This window comes from Cervus canadensis, chromosome 1 (assembly GCF_019320065.1).
Source record: "Cervus canadensis isolate Bull #8, Minnesota chromosome 1, ASM1932006v1, whole genome shotgun sequence".
NCBI lineage: Eukaryota > Metazoa > Chordata > Mammalia > Artiodactyla > Cervidae > Cervus > Cervus canadensis.
Genome location: NC_057386.1, coordinates 11,502,551 through 11,518,117, shown reverse-complemented (window position 1 = coordinate 11,518,117; position 15,567 = coordinate 11,502,551). Strand labels below are relative to the sequence as shown.

Here is a 15,567-nt window from a genome sequence, read left to right as displayed (position 1 = left end):
CGCTCATCAGAGAGGACTAGTATGAGCCGGGAGCTGGCGGGCCTTTGTCCTGCTGCAGCTGCTCGTGACGAGTTCGAGGCTGTTCCGGGGAGTGTGTGCCCCACCTGCCACACGTCCCCTGCTGTTGTTCCCCCACAGGTGGGCTTCTTCGGCTATGTGAGCTTCACCGAGGCCACCGAGGGCAATGTGCTCATGCATTTCCCCTCCAACCTGGTGACCGAGATGATCCGTGTGGGCTTCATGATGTCCGTGGCCGTGGGCTTCCCCATGATGATCCTGCCCTGCAGACAGGCCTTGAACACTCTGCTCTTCGAGCAGCAGGTAAGGTGCTCAGGGCCCTTCGGATGGCATTCTGCCCAGAATCCTCGTTGTCCTGGCCTCAGTTACATTGTCCTCCGGTGGCTTTTTATAGTTCCTTATTTTCCTGGGCAGTTGCAGGCAGAGCTTTTCCTAGTTAAAAATCAGAAACTCCAGTTAAAATGGAATCTTTTAATAGGGATTTTTTTTTTTTTAAACCAACCAACTTTGGAGAAAAGAGCCCCATATCAGCCAGGTTGATTCCTGCAGGAGACGTGGAGTCACGCTCAGTGTCCAAGCAGCTTAGGCCTGTGTCCTGTGACTGCCCTGCTGTCCCCCCGTTGGAGGAGTAGTGGGAAATCGGGGGCTTGCTTCAGCATGAACCTGTGGGAGAGGAGCAGGTGGGAACTCAGGCGAGCCGGCTTGACTGACAGGCGTGTATAATGGCTGGCTAGGTGGGCCGATGGATGCTGGGGTCAGGCCACTGTTCTCTTTAGGTTCGTGTAACAGAAAGTTTTAACAGTTTGACGGAGACATCTGAGCCCTGAGAGAGGCTGAGTTTCTTTTGCTGTCGTATGTGTAGGCCCAGCTCCATGTAGTCCTGTGTGAGCAGTTTTCAAATGTCCAGTTGGAACCCAGACTCCCTGCTCACTGCTGCCCAGTTGACAACAGGTGGTGCAGGTGTGGTGGCTCATGCCCCAGGACAAGGGCATGGGCTTGGCCCAGTCTCTCTGTGGTGGTTCTTGTGTTCCTGCCCAAGTCCTTGAGCCTGGTCTGCGGCGTCAGCCAGGACTCCTGGTGGTCAGTTGAACTGCTTAGGCCACAGAGGTGGGGAGGGGAGAGTCCATCAGGCAGGCAGGGAAGGTGGCTACTTGGGACAGCTGGAACCGGGCTTGTGTTCTAGTGGCTGGCACATGGTCAAGTCAGCCTCCCTCAGATTCTGCCACCAAGGCCAGAACCTTGAGGCAGAGCCCCCCGCCTTGAAAAGCTGGCTGCCCAACCCCTGCCCCTGTCGGCTGTTCAGGCACCTGGGCACCACGCGAGGCTTTGTCCCCTTGGGGGGCATAGCAGGCCAGCTCATGGAGCCCTGGGGTCCTCATTTGATGCACACGTGTGCTTCATATCTGAATAGCATTTGTGTCTCTGTATGTAACACATTTTTATCATTTTAAAAATTAGAAAATCAGTAGTGGTGATAAAGCCAATGTTAACTTGAGTGGAAAGCTTACCTGCATGTCTCCATCCTCACGCGAATGACCCCTTCTGCTCCCCTCAACGTCTGTATGCATCTCTGCAATTTCCTCTCGTTGTGTTTTCTCCTGTCTCCAGTCCACGTGTATCCATAGAAACCCCCAGCGTCACTGTGCCCTTGCTCTCACCTCCTGGTCGTTGCTTGACGTCTCCTGATCACCCTTGACCTCTCACAGATAACTCCTGTGACCCCTTGATGCATGTAGCTGCTTGTTTCTTCTGCTCTTAGAGTGTTTCCTGGGAAAATTTCTGCAGGATTCTGAGCCAGAAGGTGTAGACCTAACACCCTCCCTCTCTAGTCCGTTCTGAGAAAGCCACCATTGCTAGTCAATTCTGGACTTTGGGTGCCTCCAAACTGTAGTTTGAGAAGGGTTGAAGCTTTGCTTGAGTGGTGTTTTCCTAGCTCGGCAACAGTAATCATGGTTGGCCCCTCCTGTGTGCACAGTGCTGTTCTAGAAGCTTCTCTCCCATCACCTCCCACCATAGCCTAATGAGATGCTTCTGGTGACCCTGTGCTTTGGGGTGCGGAGGCTGAGGCCAGAGATGGTCTCTTGGGCTTGACTGTAGCATGTTGTGACTTCTCCCCTTGTCTTCTTCCTGGACTCACCTGCTAGAGACAAGGATGGCAAAGCTGAGCATGTCTGTGCACATGGGGGGCCCTCTGCACCCTGAAACCTACTGCGTGTTACTGTGAGTGGGGCTGTGTTCTGTCTCCTATGCTATGCGGTGCTTCTAAAAATCTCTGTCACAGCACTGCTCTAAAAGGAGGGCGGAAGGATTTGTTCCGAGTTTCTCAGAACGAAGTTATCCCCGTAGCTGCTGTGAGGAGCAACCTGGGCCTTCTGGAGGTCCGAGCTTCTGGTTGCAGGTTCACGTTCAGGCATAGCTGCCTGTACTTGGAGCGCTCACCCGCCGCCTCCCAGGCTGACCCACCTAGGGTGTTGGCAGAGCCCTTTAGGGATGTGCTTATAGGAGAGTGGAGAGGAAATCGGTCATTTCTAAATCTTGTTTTTATTTTCTTTCATGTAGCAAAAAGATGGGACCTTCGCCGCTGGAGGCTACATGCCACCCCTGCGGTTTAAAGCCCTCACCCTCTCGGTTGTGTTCGGAACCATGGTCGGTGGGATGATGATCCCAAATGGTAAGGAGGGGGGCTGCTCCAGTGACCGGCCTCCCACCAGCTTATCCCGCTCTCCCCGACCTTGTCCTGCTGTTGTGCACCCCTTACTCTTGGGTGTTCAACCAAGACACCCAGAGTCTTCACCACCGCCCTCTCTTGGTCAAAAAAACAGGTCTAGAGACTCTTGGGTGCTCTCTTCTTTGACACCCTGAGAAAGGCTTGGTAGAAAACACTGCAGCTTGATAGGACCACAAACACGTGGGTGGAGCTGCAGTGTGGGGTCCAGGCCTGATGTGTGAGTTAGCGGTTACCAAGCAGTTCCTTCCTTACTTCCGACTCCTGATTTTGTTGACATGTCACTGAGGGCAAAGGGCAGGGCCCTGCTCCAGCACAGACAAAGCTTATTGTCCTCAGACATCCAGTGGGCCCTGCATACCCTCCAGGCAGCAACCCCGAGGCCCCCACACTCCTGGCTTCCCCACAAACCAGGACAGGCTCTGCTGGGTCACTCGCTGGGCACCAGGTCGGGCGGTGTAAGATGAACTGGCCCAGAGGCCCGCCACTGGCTGCCCAGACACTCCACAAGGAGCTGGAGCAGCGGTGTGGGCCCAGCATGGGGCAGGCAGTGCTGTTAAGCTCACCTCGCTGGCGGGGAAGCCGAGGTTCAGAGGGGAGACTTGCTGAGGCTCCTGGCCCCACGCACCCCTTCATCACGGCGTCAGGTGGGACACCCCAGCTGTCCTTGTGAGCACAGAACGCTGTGCCCCGCTCCTCACCGCTGTCCAGCAGCCTGCGTAGACGGGTCCTCGTGGGAAGACGGCTCCTCACCCTGCTTGCTGGACTCACCCCTCCCTCGCTCTCTCGCCAGTGGAGACGATCCTGGGCCTCACGGGTGCCACCATGGGGAGCCTCATCTGCTTCATCTGCCCGACGCTGATCTACAAGAAGATTCACAAGAACTCTCTCTCCTCCCAGGTGAGCAGTGCTCTCAGCCCCACTCCTGGCGGGGCTGGGTCGGGCAGAGCAGGAGGGCATGTTTTCTGAAGACTACTGTGAACTAGTTGTGTTCCTTACACAAAAGGATCGTGGTCCCACAGGTCTGGGAGACGTGGGGCTACGCCACGGTGAGCAGCCTTGCACCCCAGGGCCGCTGAACCGAGCCAAGCTTATCTGAGCGTCAAGTACCGAACAGCTTTTCCCTGCCTTTCTGTCTGATGACTGGATTATCCGTGTGTGCCTCTAGTGTTTCATGACCCTGACTCCATCCTCTGCTGAGGTCACCTGCAACTGCCTTGCTAGGGACTGTGGTTTGTTTTATTTTTTTTAATTTATTAGGCTGACCCAGGTCTTAGTTATCTGACATGTAATATCTTTAGTTGCAGTGGTCACGATCTAGTTCCCTGATCAGGGATCGAAGCCAGGCCCCCCTGCATTGGGAGTGTGGAGTCTTTTTTTTTTTTTTTTAATTTTTTTATTAGTTGGAGGCTAATTACTTCACAACATTTCAGTGGGTTTTGTCATACATTGATATGAATCAGCCATAGATTTACACTTATTCCCCATCCCGATCCCCCCTCCCGGGAGTGTGGAGTCTTAACCGCTGGACCACCAGGAAAGTCCTTGGGGACTGTCTTGTTGGTGTCACCTCTCCAGGCTTTCACTGTTACAGACAAAGCCACAGTGAATATGTGTGCACACGAGCATTTCTATACTTTTGAGAAAGTACTGTAGGAGGCTACCTGGGTCTGGGATCCCTGTATCAGAGCAGGAGCTTCTCCTCAAGGGCCCGTGTGCGGGTCAGTGCCGTAGTTCTGCAGCTGAGCTTGGCCTCTCCCCTCCATCAACCCAAGGGTGATGGCAAGTCTTGGCTTCCCTGAAGTAAAGGTGGGCATTTCTCTTTCCATGAACTGTCCATGCTTTTTGCTCACCTTTTATGGAGTTGTTGAGTTTTTGGTAAATTCTTTGGGAACATAGTATACGTAAGGTAAAGCACATAAATCTCACATACAGCTTGATATATTTTGGCTAATTGAAAGTGAAAAATGTGAAAGTGTTAGTTGCTCAGTCATGTCCGACTCTTTAGGACCCCATGGACTGTAGCCTGCCAGGCTCCTCTGTCCATGGAATTCTCCAGGCAAGAATAACTGGAGTGGGTAGCCATTCCCTCCTCCAGGGGATCTCCCAGGGGTTGAACCCAGGTTTCTCCGATTGCAGGCAGATTCTTTTCCATCTGAGGCACCAGAGCGTGTGGCAAAGTGAACACAGTCACAGAACCACCTCAAGGGCAGATACAAAACATTCCAGCATTCGAAGCTTCCCTGGGCCACCCTAGTTTTTCCTCCACAGAGGTTACTGCCTGTTTTCTTATGTTTTGGAATAATTTTGCCTGCCTTTCAAGTTAGTAAAAAACGGAGCCTCACAGGAAGTATTGGTGAGTGTCTGGCCTCCTTCCTCAGCTTCACACCTGAGATCCCAAGTTACTGCTGGGTGGCCAGGGGTGGTCTGCCCATCCTCCCTGCCATATGCTTATCCATGTAGGAGTCTCCGGTTACCCAGAGCTGAGTGTCTGGGACGGGCTGCTCTGCCTGTTTCTTCTGGTGCAGCCTGTGTGCACTTTGGTTGGCTATTCTCTTAGGTGTGGAATTGTTGGGTCCTGGGGTTATGTTTGTCCAGTCTTGGTAGATTTTTCCAGACTTTACCCAGCTTTCCAAAGTGGTCCTCAGGCACCATATTGGAATTTTAGTCACATTGACATCTATGGTCCCTTTTTCAGTCTCTAGCCCTTCCACTGGATGTATAGCGATACCTCATTTGGGTTTTAATTTGTAATTTTCAGGTCACTGATGACATTGAACACCTTTTCATACTCTTTGCTAGCTGTGTGGATTTCTTCTTTTGTGCCTTTCAAGTCTTGTCCATTTTTTAATCTATGAGTTGTCTTTTTCTTATTGATTTATGGAGGTTTGTTAAAGATTTAAGATACAAGACTTTTTTTAGACATGTATATTACAAATGTTTTCTCTCACTCTTGGCTGCCTTTTCACTTTCTTCTGATCAGCAGATGTTCTTAATTTTAGAGTAGTTCAGTTTTTTGAGTTTTTCTTTTGCTTGTGTACTTTAAAGGAAAAAAACTTTATTTGCACCAGGTCTTATTTGCAGGATATGGGATCTAGTTTCCTGACCAGGGATCGAACCTGGGCCTTCTGTAATGGGAGCACAGAGTCTCAGCCACTGGACCACCCGAGAGGTCCCTTGCTGTGTGCTTTTGATGTACTATTTAAGAAATGTTTGCTTATCCCCAGGTCCTGAAGACGGTGTACTCTGTCGTATCATAGAAGCCTTTTATTTTCTCTCTCACATTTAGATCCATGCCCGTCTGGAGTGCCTGGTGTGTGGCAGGGGTCAGGGGTCATGTTCTGGGTGGCTCTCCGTGGAGCAGCACCCTCTTGCTCCGGCGCCATTTTTGTCAGTCACCTGTGCACGTGTGAGAGTGGGAACTCCTGTCACAGGTCTGTCCGTCTGTCCCACACTAGCGCTGTGTTGATTGCTGAGGCTTTATAACGAGTCTTGATGCTGGCAGCTTTATTCTTCCTCAGGGTGGTTTTATCTATTATTAGTTCTTTGCATTTCCAACTCAATTTTTTTTTTAATTAAAAAAAAAAAATTTGGCTGCACCATGAAGCATGTGGGATCTTAGTTCCCCAACCAAGGATTGAACCCATCCTGCCTGCAGTGGAAGCCAGGAGTCTTTAACCACTGGGCTGCCAGGGAAGTCCCCGAACTCAGTTTTAGGAGTGGCTTCTCAGCTGTTGGTGTTTGACTGGGGTTCCATCAAACTGTCGATTGAAGACTTGACATCATCATTCACTTTGCGACTTTTCCTAATTTCCATCCTTATTTCTCCTTTCACCAGTGGCTTATTTATTTATTTTAACACTAAAATGTTAATTTTTCCTAGAACAGCATTAAGTAACAAAAAACACTGTAATAAGTTGGGAGAGAAACCACAGAAAAAAGGGAAAACATTGTAGTACTTTTGATTTTTGGATGAAAGACCCCATGCCTTTATTTTTCACTGGTCCTACATATTAGGTAGACAGCCCTGCTCTTGACTGCCCTGCTTCTCCTGAGGCAGGTCTCAGACCTTTCCTTATCAGAACCCCCTCCGTCTGCAGCCTTCTGGGGACTCCAACTGATTTTCACCAGTGGTTTCTCTAGATTTCCAAACTTTGGGGGATTTCCTAGTACACTTTTTGATTGATTTCAAGCACAGTTCCAGTGTGGTTTGAGAACATGAGCTGAAGAACTTCAGTCCTCGGACGTTTGCTGGGGTCCAGCAGGTGGTTGATTCCGATGGATGCTCAGCTGTCGGGCTGTCTGCAGTTGTTGGATGCAGAGCACATCCCACGTGTGGTTGGGTTGAGTTTGCTGTGATTTTTTTAGATTTTTATGTATTCTTACTGATTTTTTAAATCTCCTTGTGTATCACTTACGAGTAAGGTATGACAATTTCCATTCGAATTATTTAAAGGTTCTTGTGTCTTTTAGTTCTATGAAGTTTTGCTTTTTGTCCTGAAGCTATGTTACTAGGAGCTTACAGTTTTAAGATGGTTATATCTTGTTAAACTGACCCTTTTCTGGATGAAATGTCCCTTTTTGTCTTTGGAGATGCTTTTCTCCTTAAAGGCAGCCTTGTCTGATACAGTGTAGCTAATCCAGGTTTGTTCTGGGTTTATATTTGCACAATATAGTTTTTGTTATCCTTTCTCATTTGATATCTCTGTACCTTTATATTTAAGGTTATGTCTTGGGTAAGAGCAAATAGTTTGCTTTTGATTTGTTTTGTTTTGATCCAAGCTGTAAATAGGAGTATTTAAGACTATTTACAGTTAATACCGATTTGGGGGGTGGGGATTAAAGCTTCCGTCTTACTCTGTTTTTTATTTGTCCCATCTGTTCTTTTTTCTGTTTCTTTCTTTCTTGCTGCCTTTTGGATAAATCAAGCATTTTAAAGTCTTTGTTCTCTATTCTTCTCTTAGGTGGTGGTGTTCATTCCTGTTCCGCTAGTGGTTATACGAGGCAGTTTAATAGAATCCTTGGTTTATTAGAGTTGACCATAAATTAGTTGTTTTTCTTTTACTAATTCCCAGACAAAGTGACCATCCAACAATATTTTAACTCCATTTATCTTTGTCTTCGGCCGTCAGTGCTATTGTTTTTATGTGTTTTAATTTTATGTGCATTTTAAACATTACAAGACGTTATTTTTGTTGTTCAGATAGTTGATGTTTGTTTATTTTGATCCTTTGCACCCACTTGGTTTTCTGGGGCCTGGTCCCATCCCCTGGTGTGCTTGGTAGTTTATGGGGGTGGGTGTGAGAAATCGTTTGGTCCCTGGATGATGATGTCCTGTGTCCAGCAGACAGAGGATGGGCAGAAGGCCTGTGTCCACTTGCGAGCAATCTGTGTCAGGTTTGCCTTCACTCCTAGGGTGTAGCCCTTCCTGAGTCTCAGCTCAATCACCCGCAGGTTGCTAAATTCTCTGCTTAGCTTTCATCCTCTTGGCAGCTGCTCTCCGCACGACTCGGCGCAGCTGGTGGCTGGCACGTGCCTCAGGGAGAGCTGTGCACAGAACGTGGGTGCCTCCTGGAGGGTTCCTCTTCTACAGGATCCGGTTCTGGTTGTGGGGAGCCTGGGGCTCACCCTGTGTGTCTGCCGGCTCCAGGCTACTGCTGTGCTGTCCTGGTGCCCAGCACTGCTGACCAGGAAAAGCCTGGCCTGGGGGCTGGTGCCCGCCTCTGTTCTCTGGATTCTCACTCCTCAAGTCTCAGCCGCCGAAGCGGTTCACCAGTGCCTTCAATTGGGGATTTTAGTGACTTTTAGGAACTCCTTATAATATGAGGCAGTCAGTCCATTACCTGCCAAATGGCAAATGTTTTTCCCAGTTTGTGAAGTCCCAATGTTTTAGTCCATCAGACTCTTTTTAGGAGAAAAAAAAGTCATTATTAAAATGACCCTCCTACGCCAGTGTTATTTTAAGGAATTCTTCCATCAGTTCCTGTAGTAATTCCAGAACTTCATTTTTCCATTTAAATCTTTTACTTTTTTTTTTTCTGTGCCACATGGCATGTGGGATCCTAGTTCCCAGACGAGGGATTGAACCTGTGCCCCCTGTAGTGGAAGTGTAGAGTCGTGAACCCCTGGCCACCAGGGAAGTCCCCCATTTAATCTTTGACGCATCTGTATTCTATTTTGGTGTAAGAAACAGGTACCCTCAGTTTTTTGTAGATGACACCTAGTTGTCAGAACACTGTGAGTCCATCACTGGTATGAGATGTTACTGCTTCTGTGTATTGAATTCTTGTATGTATTTGGGCTTGTATGGGACTTGTGTTTTAATTTCCTGCCCGTTCTGTCCAGTGATGTGGCCATCCGTGCTGTTTTAATTACCCAGCCTTGCGATGGTACTCCCTTGCCTTGTCGTGTGGCTCTGAGAATATTTTAATTCTAATCTCTCTTCTTTCATTAATGATGTTTCTGGTTGTTCTTGATGACTTTATTTATTTATTTTTTGGCCGTGCCACACGACTTGTGGGATCTCAGTTCCCTACCCAGGAGTTAAACCCAGGTCATGGCAGTGAAAATCCAGAATCCTAACCACTAGGCCACCAGGGAACTCCCTGTTTACTTTCTTTTTTCTTTTTTTTTTCCTGTTTACTTTCTACGTGAATGTTCCAGTCAGCTGATCTGACTCTTAACAAAAATAAATCCACCTTTTTGGTTTTGGTCTACTTGGAATTCATTGAAGCTGTAGATAAATTTAGGAAGAATCATTCCCTTGATACCCTGGCTAATCTGCGGAGTGTATTTGTGAGCCTCCCGGTGCGATAATGGGGTGTGGCGTTCAGTAGTCACGGCTGCTCTCAGCCCACCTTCCCTGTCTCCATCTGCTGGACCAGCTTCTGTCTGCTACGTGTGTCGGGGGTAGTGGGACCTCTCTTTCCTCTGGCTTTTCTGACTGTTTGTACATAGGGAGGCTGTAGATTCTCATTTATCGACTTTTTACCCACTGCCCTTATGGCATCTCTTGGTAATTTCACCTCCCCCTTTCTGGGCGTTTCTCATCCATATTGTCTTGTGCCTCTCCCCGTGGCACTGGGGGGTGGGGGACCAGCTCGCTGTCTTCCCAGCTGAGCTGGGACAGCTTGTAGTGTTGAATCGTCACATGTAATGCTGGTTTTGGCTTCATGTACAGAAATGAACATGCGCATTCAAACACCCCCACATTTCTGTAGATGTGAGCACACTTAGAATCACGTTAAAGCAGCATCTATCTGGGCCTGTTTTAATATGGATTGTTAAAACTGGAAAGCACATTGAATCATATTAACTGCTTGCTGACCACGTGCAGAGAAGATGGTAGGTTTCCCCACTGAACTGAGTGTTCTGGTGAGATGCATTGTGGATCAGTCCTGGGGTGGACCATCTGACTGTGGCATACCATTTGTATGTGTTGCTGTTTTACTTCTGAATGTGAAATTTTTATGTTTTGAGAAAAATTAGCTTTGCAAGAAGGGGCACATTCAGAAATGTGACTGGAGTCTGGTGCGCAGACCTCAGGCCTGGAGGGCACCTGCTTGGGGTGTGTCCCTGCTGTCCCGGGAGCCTGGCTGCTGCTTTCCTGGATGGCACAGACCTGGTATCAGCCCAAGTCCACTTGCCCCACTGCCTGAGTGCTGTTGGCACTGAGGTGCTTGTTCCTGGCCCTGGACCTCCGGAAGAGCCAGGAAAGGTGGGGGGCACAGGTTATGGGCCCATCGTAGCTGTGCTGGAGAAAGGCACCAAAGAGTATTCTGAGAAACATCCTCAGAAGGATAAGCATTGACTGTGGAAACACTACTGGCCCTTAGCTAGTTGAAAAGAAACCTTATCTGTCATCACCAGTTCATCTTTTATGTTGAAAATTCAAGAACTTTGAGAAGCTCTCCAGTGGGGCTGAGTTAGAGGGGTGGGTTTGCCACCTGGAATTGACACTGTGGCTGGGAGCCAACAGGGGGAGCAGGGCCGCCTGGACCTGGGGGTTGGTGGGAGGCAGTGGAGCCCTGAGCCGTAGCCGTACCAGCCTCCTTGGGAGGGTCCGAAGGCACCACTGTGCTCCTGAAACAGGGATGTAAATGCCCATGGGATCCATGGGACCTCACCCAGAATGTGACACCTCCGCCTCAGGACTGGGGTGCCTGCCATGCGCTGATCACACTGCACTGAAGACCTGAATTGGGGTGCACGTGGCAGACTCCAGAGCCCCTGCCTCTAGGTATGAGCTGCATTTGAACATGTTCGTCTTCAGTCTCAGGTGTGAGCAGTGAAGGGGGACACCTTCACTCTGGGCCGGTACCTCTCTCTGGTTCTGAGTTGGGGATCCCAGCAGACTGGGGGCCCTGGGGTGTCACACGTGGTCCCCAGGCCAAGCCTATGGTTTTGTCATAAGTACTGGGCCTGAGACGTCAGGATGTATTTGCGTTTCTCCTCCTGGCGGGTCTGTAACTGGTTAAGAAGAACGGAAGTCAGGGCTGTGTGATCAGATGTCTGGTGCACCGGGTTCGCTCACCAACCTTGTCCCATTTTGAAGCAGCTCTTGGACTTGCAGGAAGTTGTACCTGGAAGATGGGTTTTGCAGGCCTGAGTCCCTCCTGTCCCTGTCCTGAGGCCTTGGCAGCCCAGTACCCCTGCTGGCTTCCTGTGTGTCATTCCATCACGGCTGGCTGGTGTGGTGCAGACCTCGGCTGTGGCCCCTTCTTCTGGGAGCAGCATCTCTTTCTTGCAGAACTTTTGGGGGATGGGTGGTCATCCCTGTTCACACACGTGTGGCCCTCGGCCTTCCACACTTCATGGCAGAGAGGCAACCCGAGAGTTCTGGCCTCTTGTGACCCTGGGGCCTACTGGATGCCTCAGGCGTTTGCGGGGGGTGGGGGTCTGTGGTCAGCGCATACTTGTCATGGCTGCCCTAGGGACTTGGCCAACACCTGTGCCCTTTGCAAAGTCGGGCCCAAAGGGCTTCCTTGGTGGCTCAGAGGTAAAGAATCTGCCTGCAGTGTAGGAGACCCAGGTTTGATCCCTGAATGGGGAAGATCCCCTGAAGGAGGAAATGGCAACCATGTCAGTATTCTTGCCTGGGAAATCCCATGGACAGAGGTTGCTGGCGGTCTACAGAATACAGGGTCACAAAAGAGGCAGATAAGACTTAGTGACTAAACAAAGTCCGGCCCACCTGAAGCATCTGCCGTGGGGGTCGTGTTCCTGCCCTGGTGCGGACTATCACCTCCCAACACGTGCATGCTGGCAGACTGTGATCTGGTCACTGCAACAGCACTGCCTGTGGACCTAGACTCCCTCGGTGTCAGGCATGGCCCTCCCACGTCCTCACTGATGTTGGCCTGGCATTAATCCTCCTGTCTCTTCAAGCTGGGGTGGCTTTGGCTTCCCTGCCTGGGGGTTTTCATGGACCTGTGGCGTTTCTTTAAAAGAAAGGGTTAGAGTGGAGATCTGGGATCTGTTACAACTGCTCTGGTGGGGCCAGGAGGCTGCTCACGCTTAAGACAGTGGTCGACTGGCGAGTACCGGTGTGTCAGGGGATGAGGGGGTTCCCAGCAGACGGTGGGGTGGAGACGGCTGCTGGGCAGGGGAGCACAGGTGGGTGTCTTGATGGACATGGTGGAGACAGGAAAGACACTTTGCTGGGGTCATGGGATGTCTGGGCTGTAGGCAGAGACAGGTGTGTGCTTGGCACCATGCAGCGCTTCCTGGCTCCATGCAGGCTCTTCTTTGTAAGTTGAACTTAAGTTGACACTTTCTTGGCCTTTTTAAGCTTGCTGTCTCCCAGCATTGATGGAGTTAATGTTTTTTATTTTGTGTGCAATTTGTTTCTTTAAGGCCAGAAAGCCTAGGGTTGAAATAAATCATTCAAAGCCATGGATGAAATGTTGCCTTTGGCTTGTTGGTCTCCCGTGGAATGTTCAGTGATGTCCCGTAAAAATAACCCAACACGGAAACGACCAACCAGCTGTCTTCATCTCTGTGTCAAAACCATTTTAGGGGCCGCCCAAATCGGAGCCTGGAGGGGATGGGCTTCTGTTGGTGAAGCCCAGATTCGTGGGACCCCCACCTGGCGCTGTCCTGGGGGCGGTGCTGGAGCTCCCTGCCCCCTCTGGCCAGCCTTGCTGGTAGAGCCACTGCGGCCCTTTGAGCACTTCAGTAGGGTGCTCACTCGGTCTTGCCCTCATCCTGTCGGTGCCGCGGGGTCCAAGGCGGGACATGAAGTTCTTTTTGTTGTTTTCTTAGCCATCAGCTAGAGAAATACAAGATGCAAGGGATTTAAAGTTTCTTTTTTATTTTTAAAAAACTACTGTGGTGGCGTCTACTGTTGCTTCTCGAACCTTCCCTTTCTGGTGAGCGGGTGTAATGTACTGCTCTGTGAACTCACAGCCGAAGCTGGCATCCACACGTTTTTAAGAAAATTATTTGAAGTGGGGGCAGGACTCAGGAGCCCGTGACCCCACACTGTGCGCAGTGTTTCAGCTCTCAGACGCCGGGGGCTCGAGCCCAACAACATCCCCATGCGCACCTGGCTGAGGCCGGCTGGTGGTCGGTACCAGAGGGGCCTCTCCGAAGCGTCGCGTACCCTGGAGCACAGCCAGCATTTTGCCTCTGTGAGCCCCAGACCAGCTCAGTGTTTCCAGAGTGACTGGGGAAAACGGACTTTCTCTCTGAGGTTCTCCACGTTGGTTGGCATCCGCCTTCAGGAGTGCAGGGCCTTTCTTCCAGTCAAAAGCCTTTTTCTTTTGCAGTTGTGTTGAGCCTGGGAAAGTCTCACCGGTTCTTTTGAACTGATGTTTTTTTAAAAGAGTCAACGTGACTTTCAGGGAAGGTTTGGGTTCTGGCTCAGAGTGTGTGGAGGTGGGTGGCGGGGTCCCCTGGCTCTTAGGGCAGGCTGCCTTATGGCTCTTCTCCGAGGAACCAGGAGTTACTGCTCCCAAGGGAGAGGAAGGTGGGCCAGGCTGGGCAGGGCAGAACGAGCTGCGCCCACTGCTGTGACAGCAGAAGTCACACGGAGAGCGCCGGTGGGCCTCGCGTGTGCCGGAGCTCCAGGGCAGACGGCGTCACAGCACGAGGGGCTCCTGTCCTGAGTCTCTGAGGGCAGCGCTTATGATCAGCCTTGGGGCCATCATGGGAGGGATGGGCTGGGGACAAGGCCCCTCGGCGAGTAGCAGCGCATCCAGCTCAGCTTGCCAGGTAGCACCAGTGGGCACCAGTGGGCCAGAGGTGGTGAGGAGCCACCTCCTCACAGCCGTCCCGTCTGTGCCCTGCAGCCGCAGGCGTGTCTAGCGTGCTGGGTGATCTTGGGACTAATCATTGGTAGCCGGGCACCCAGTGGCCTGGGCCCACTACTGGGTGAGGGGGTGGGACAAGCAAGAGCCCACTTTAAGTTGGGTCAGTGCCCTGAGATTTTTGCTGTCTGGTGAAAACCATCAAGGGGCCCAATCTCTGCAGCAGTAGGTGTGGGCAGATGTGGCCACCAGGCTCGCCAGGATGCTTGGCCAGTGGGCCTGAGTCTCTAGCCAGCAGGCCCCTCCGTCACACTCACGCCCCCCTCATGCCCCACCCCGCCCCCCAACCCCATCGCCAGTGTGGCCCCTGCGGATGTGGCCCACGATTCCGTCACTTTGATGAGTTAGTGACCATCATCTAGTGGTCAGTGTGGTTGGGGCCTCTGTGGGCTGTACCCCACCCATAGGAAGGATGGGGGCAGCGGGACTGCGTGACCCCTTTAGCTCTCAGGGTATTTGTCTCATCCAGGTGGTGCTCTGGGTCGGCCTGGGCATCCTGGTGATCAGCACACACACCACCCTGTCCGTGAGCCAGGAGACCCCTGTGGACTTGGCGAAGGAAGCCCCGGGCGGCAGGCTTGGAGAGGCCGAGGGCGCAGTGAAGGCAGAAGCAGCCCCGCTTCCAGGTATGTGGCCCCCAGGTACGCACACAGGCCTGCAGCCTTCTCAGCGTCGCCACGGGTCATGGGGATGCAGTCATCACTTTCCAGGCCGTCTCACCTGCCCAGCTGCCTCCGTCCTATCCGGGTGATGGGGGCGGCGAGGGGGCTCCTGGGGGCTGTGTGTGCAGCCCCCTGCATGTGCCGCCTGCATGCAGGGGACAGGCTGAAGACAGCAGGGCAGAGATCTCAACTCCTCCCTGCACCCCCGTTCAGAGCACCAACAGGTAAGTAAACTTGTGGGTGTCACTCATGTTTGCTTGTTGTAAGGATGTAAATTTTAAGCCAGATTTTCTTGGACCAAGTCAGTGATGCCCCTCAGCTTTGTTCCCTGCGGCCTGCCTGGCCTTCCCTGTGGCAGCAGCAGCGCTGGCTGCTGGTGGATTCCAGATCCCTGTGGCTGGTGATGACTAATAAGCCCAGGTGGGAGTACTGGTCTCCCTGCCTACTGTGAGTGGCAGAAGGAAAGGTCCTGAGGGCTGTCCAGGCAGGTAGGTGTGTCCGGGAAGGTGCTCGCGGGACTGGGCCGCCTATGGTTGGAGGCTCAGGCCTCTCGGACGTGTCGCCGTCTCTGTTCCAGCCTTACCTGTCTCTGCTGAGAGCCCCTGCAGTTACCGCACCCCACACCAACTTCCTCAGGAGAACAGTCTCTCCTGGGGCTCTTTTGGGGGAGCCCTGAGCCCAGAGTAATGGGGCATGCTCTCCTCTGCCTTCCTTGGATGGTGAGGGCCAGCAAGAAGACTCCCCCTTTGGGAGTCCCCTGCAGAGAGGACCCCTGGGGATAATGGCACTCAGCAGAGATATTAATTGGAGTGGTCAGAAGCTGCTTGGGTATCTCCACAGTGGTTGCACGGAT

The 15,567-nt window shown here is 51.6% G+C and overlaps 1 protein-coding gene across 3 annotated transcripts in view; it reads left to right on the top strand.

The window, feature by feature from the left end:
• SLC38A10 (solute carrier family 38 member 10) overlaps positions 1-15,567 on the top strand; it is a 40,899-nt gene that overhangs the window by 13,837 nt on the left and 11,495 nt on the right. For 2 of the 3 annotated variants that reach the window (XM_043463004.1, XM_043462998.1), the window contains exons 8-11: positions 139-321; positions 2,578-2,689; positions 3,537-3,643; positions 14,522-14,693. In XM_043463004.1, the coding sequence (XP_043318939.1) occupies positions 139-321; positions 2,578-2,689; positions 3,537-3,643; positions 14,522-14,693 (574 nt within the window). The remainder of the gene's footprint in view (positions 1-138; positions 322-2,577; positions 2,690-3,536; positions 3,644-14,521; positions 14,694-15,567) is intronic. The other variant, XM_043463012.1, reaches the window with a different exon arrangement.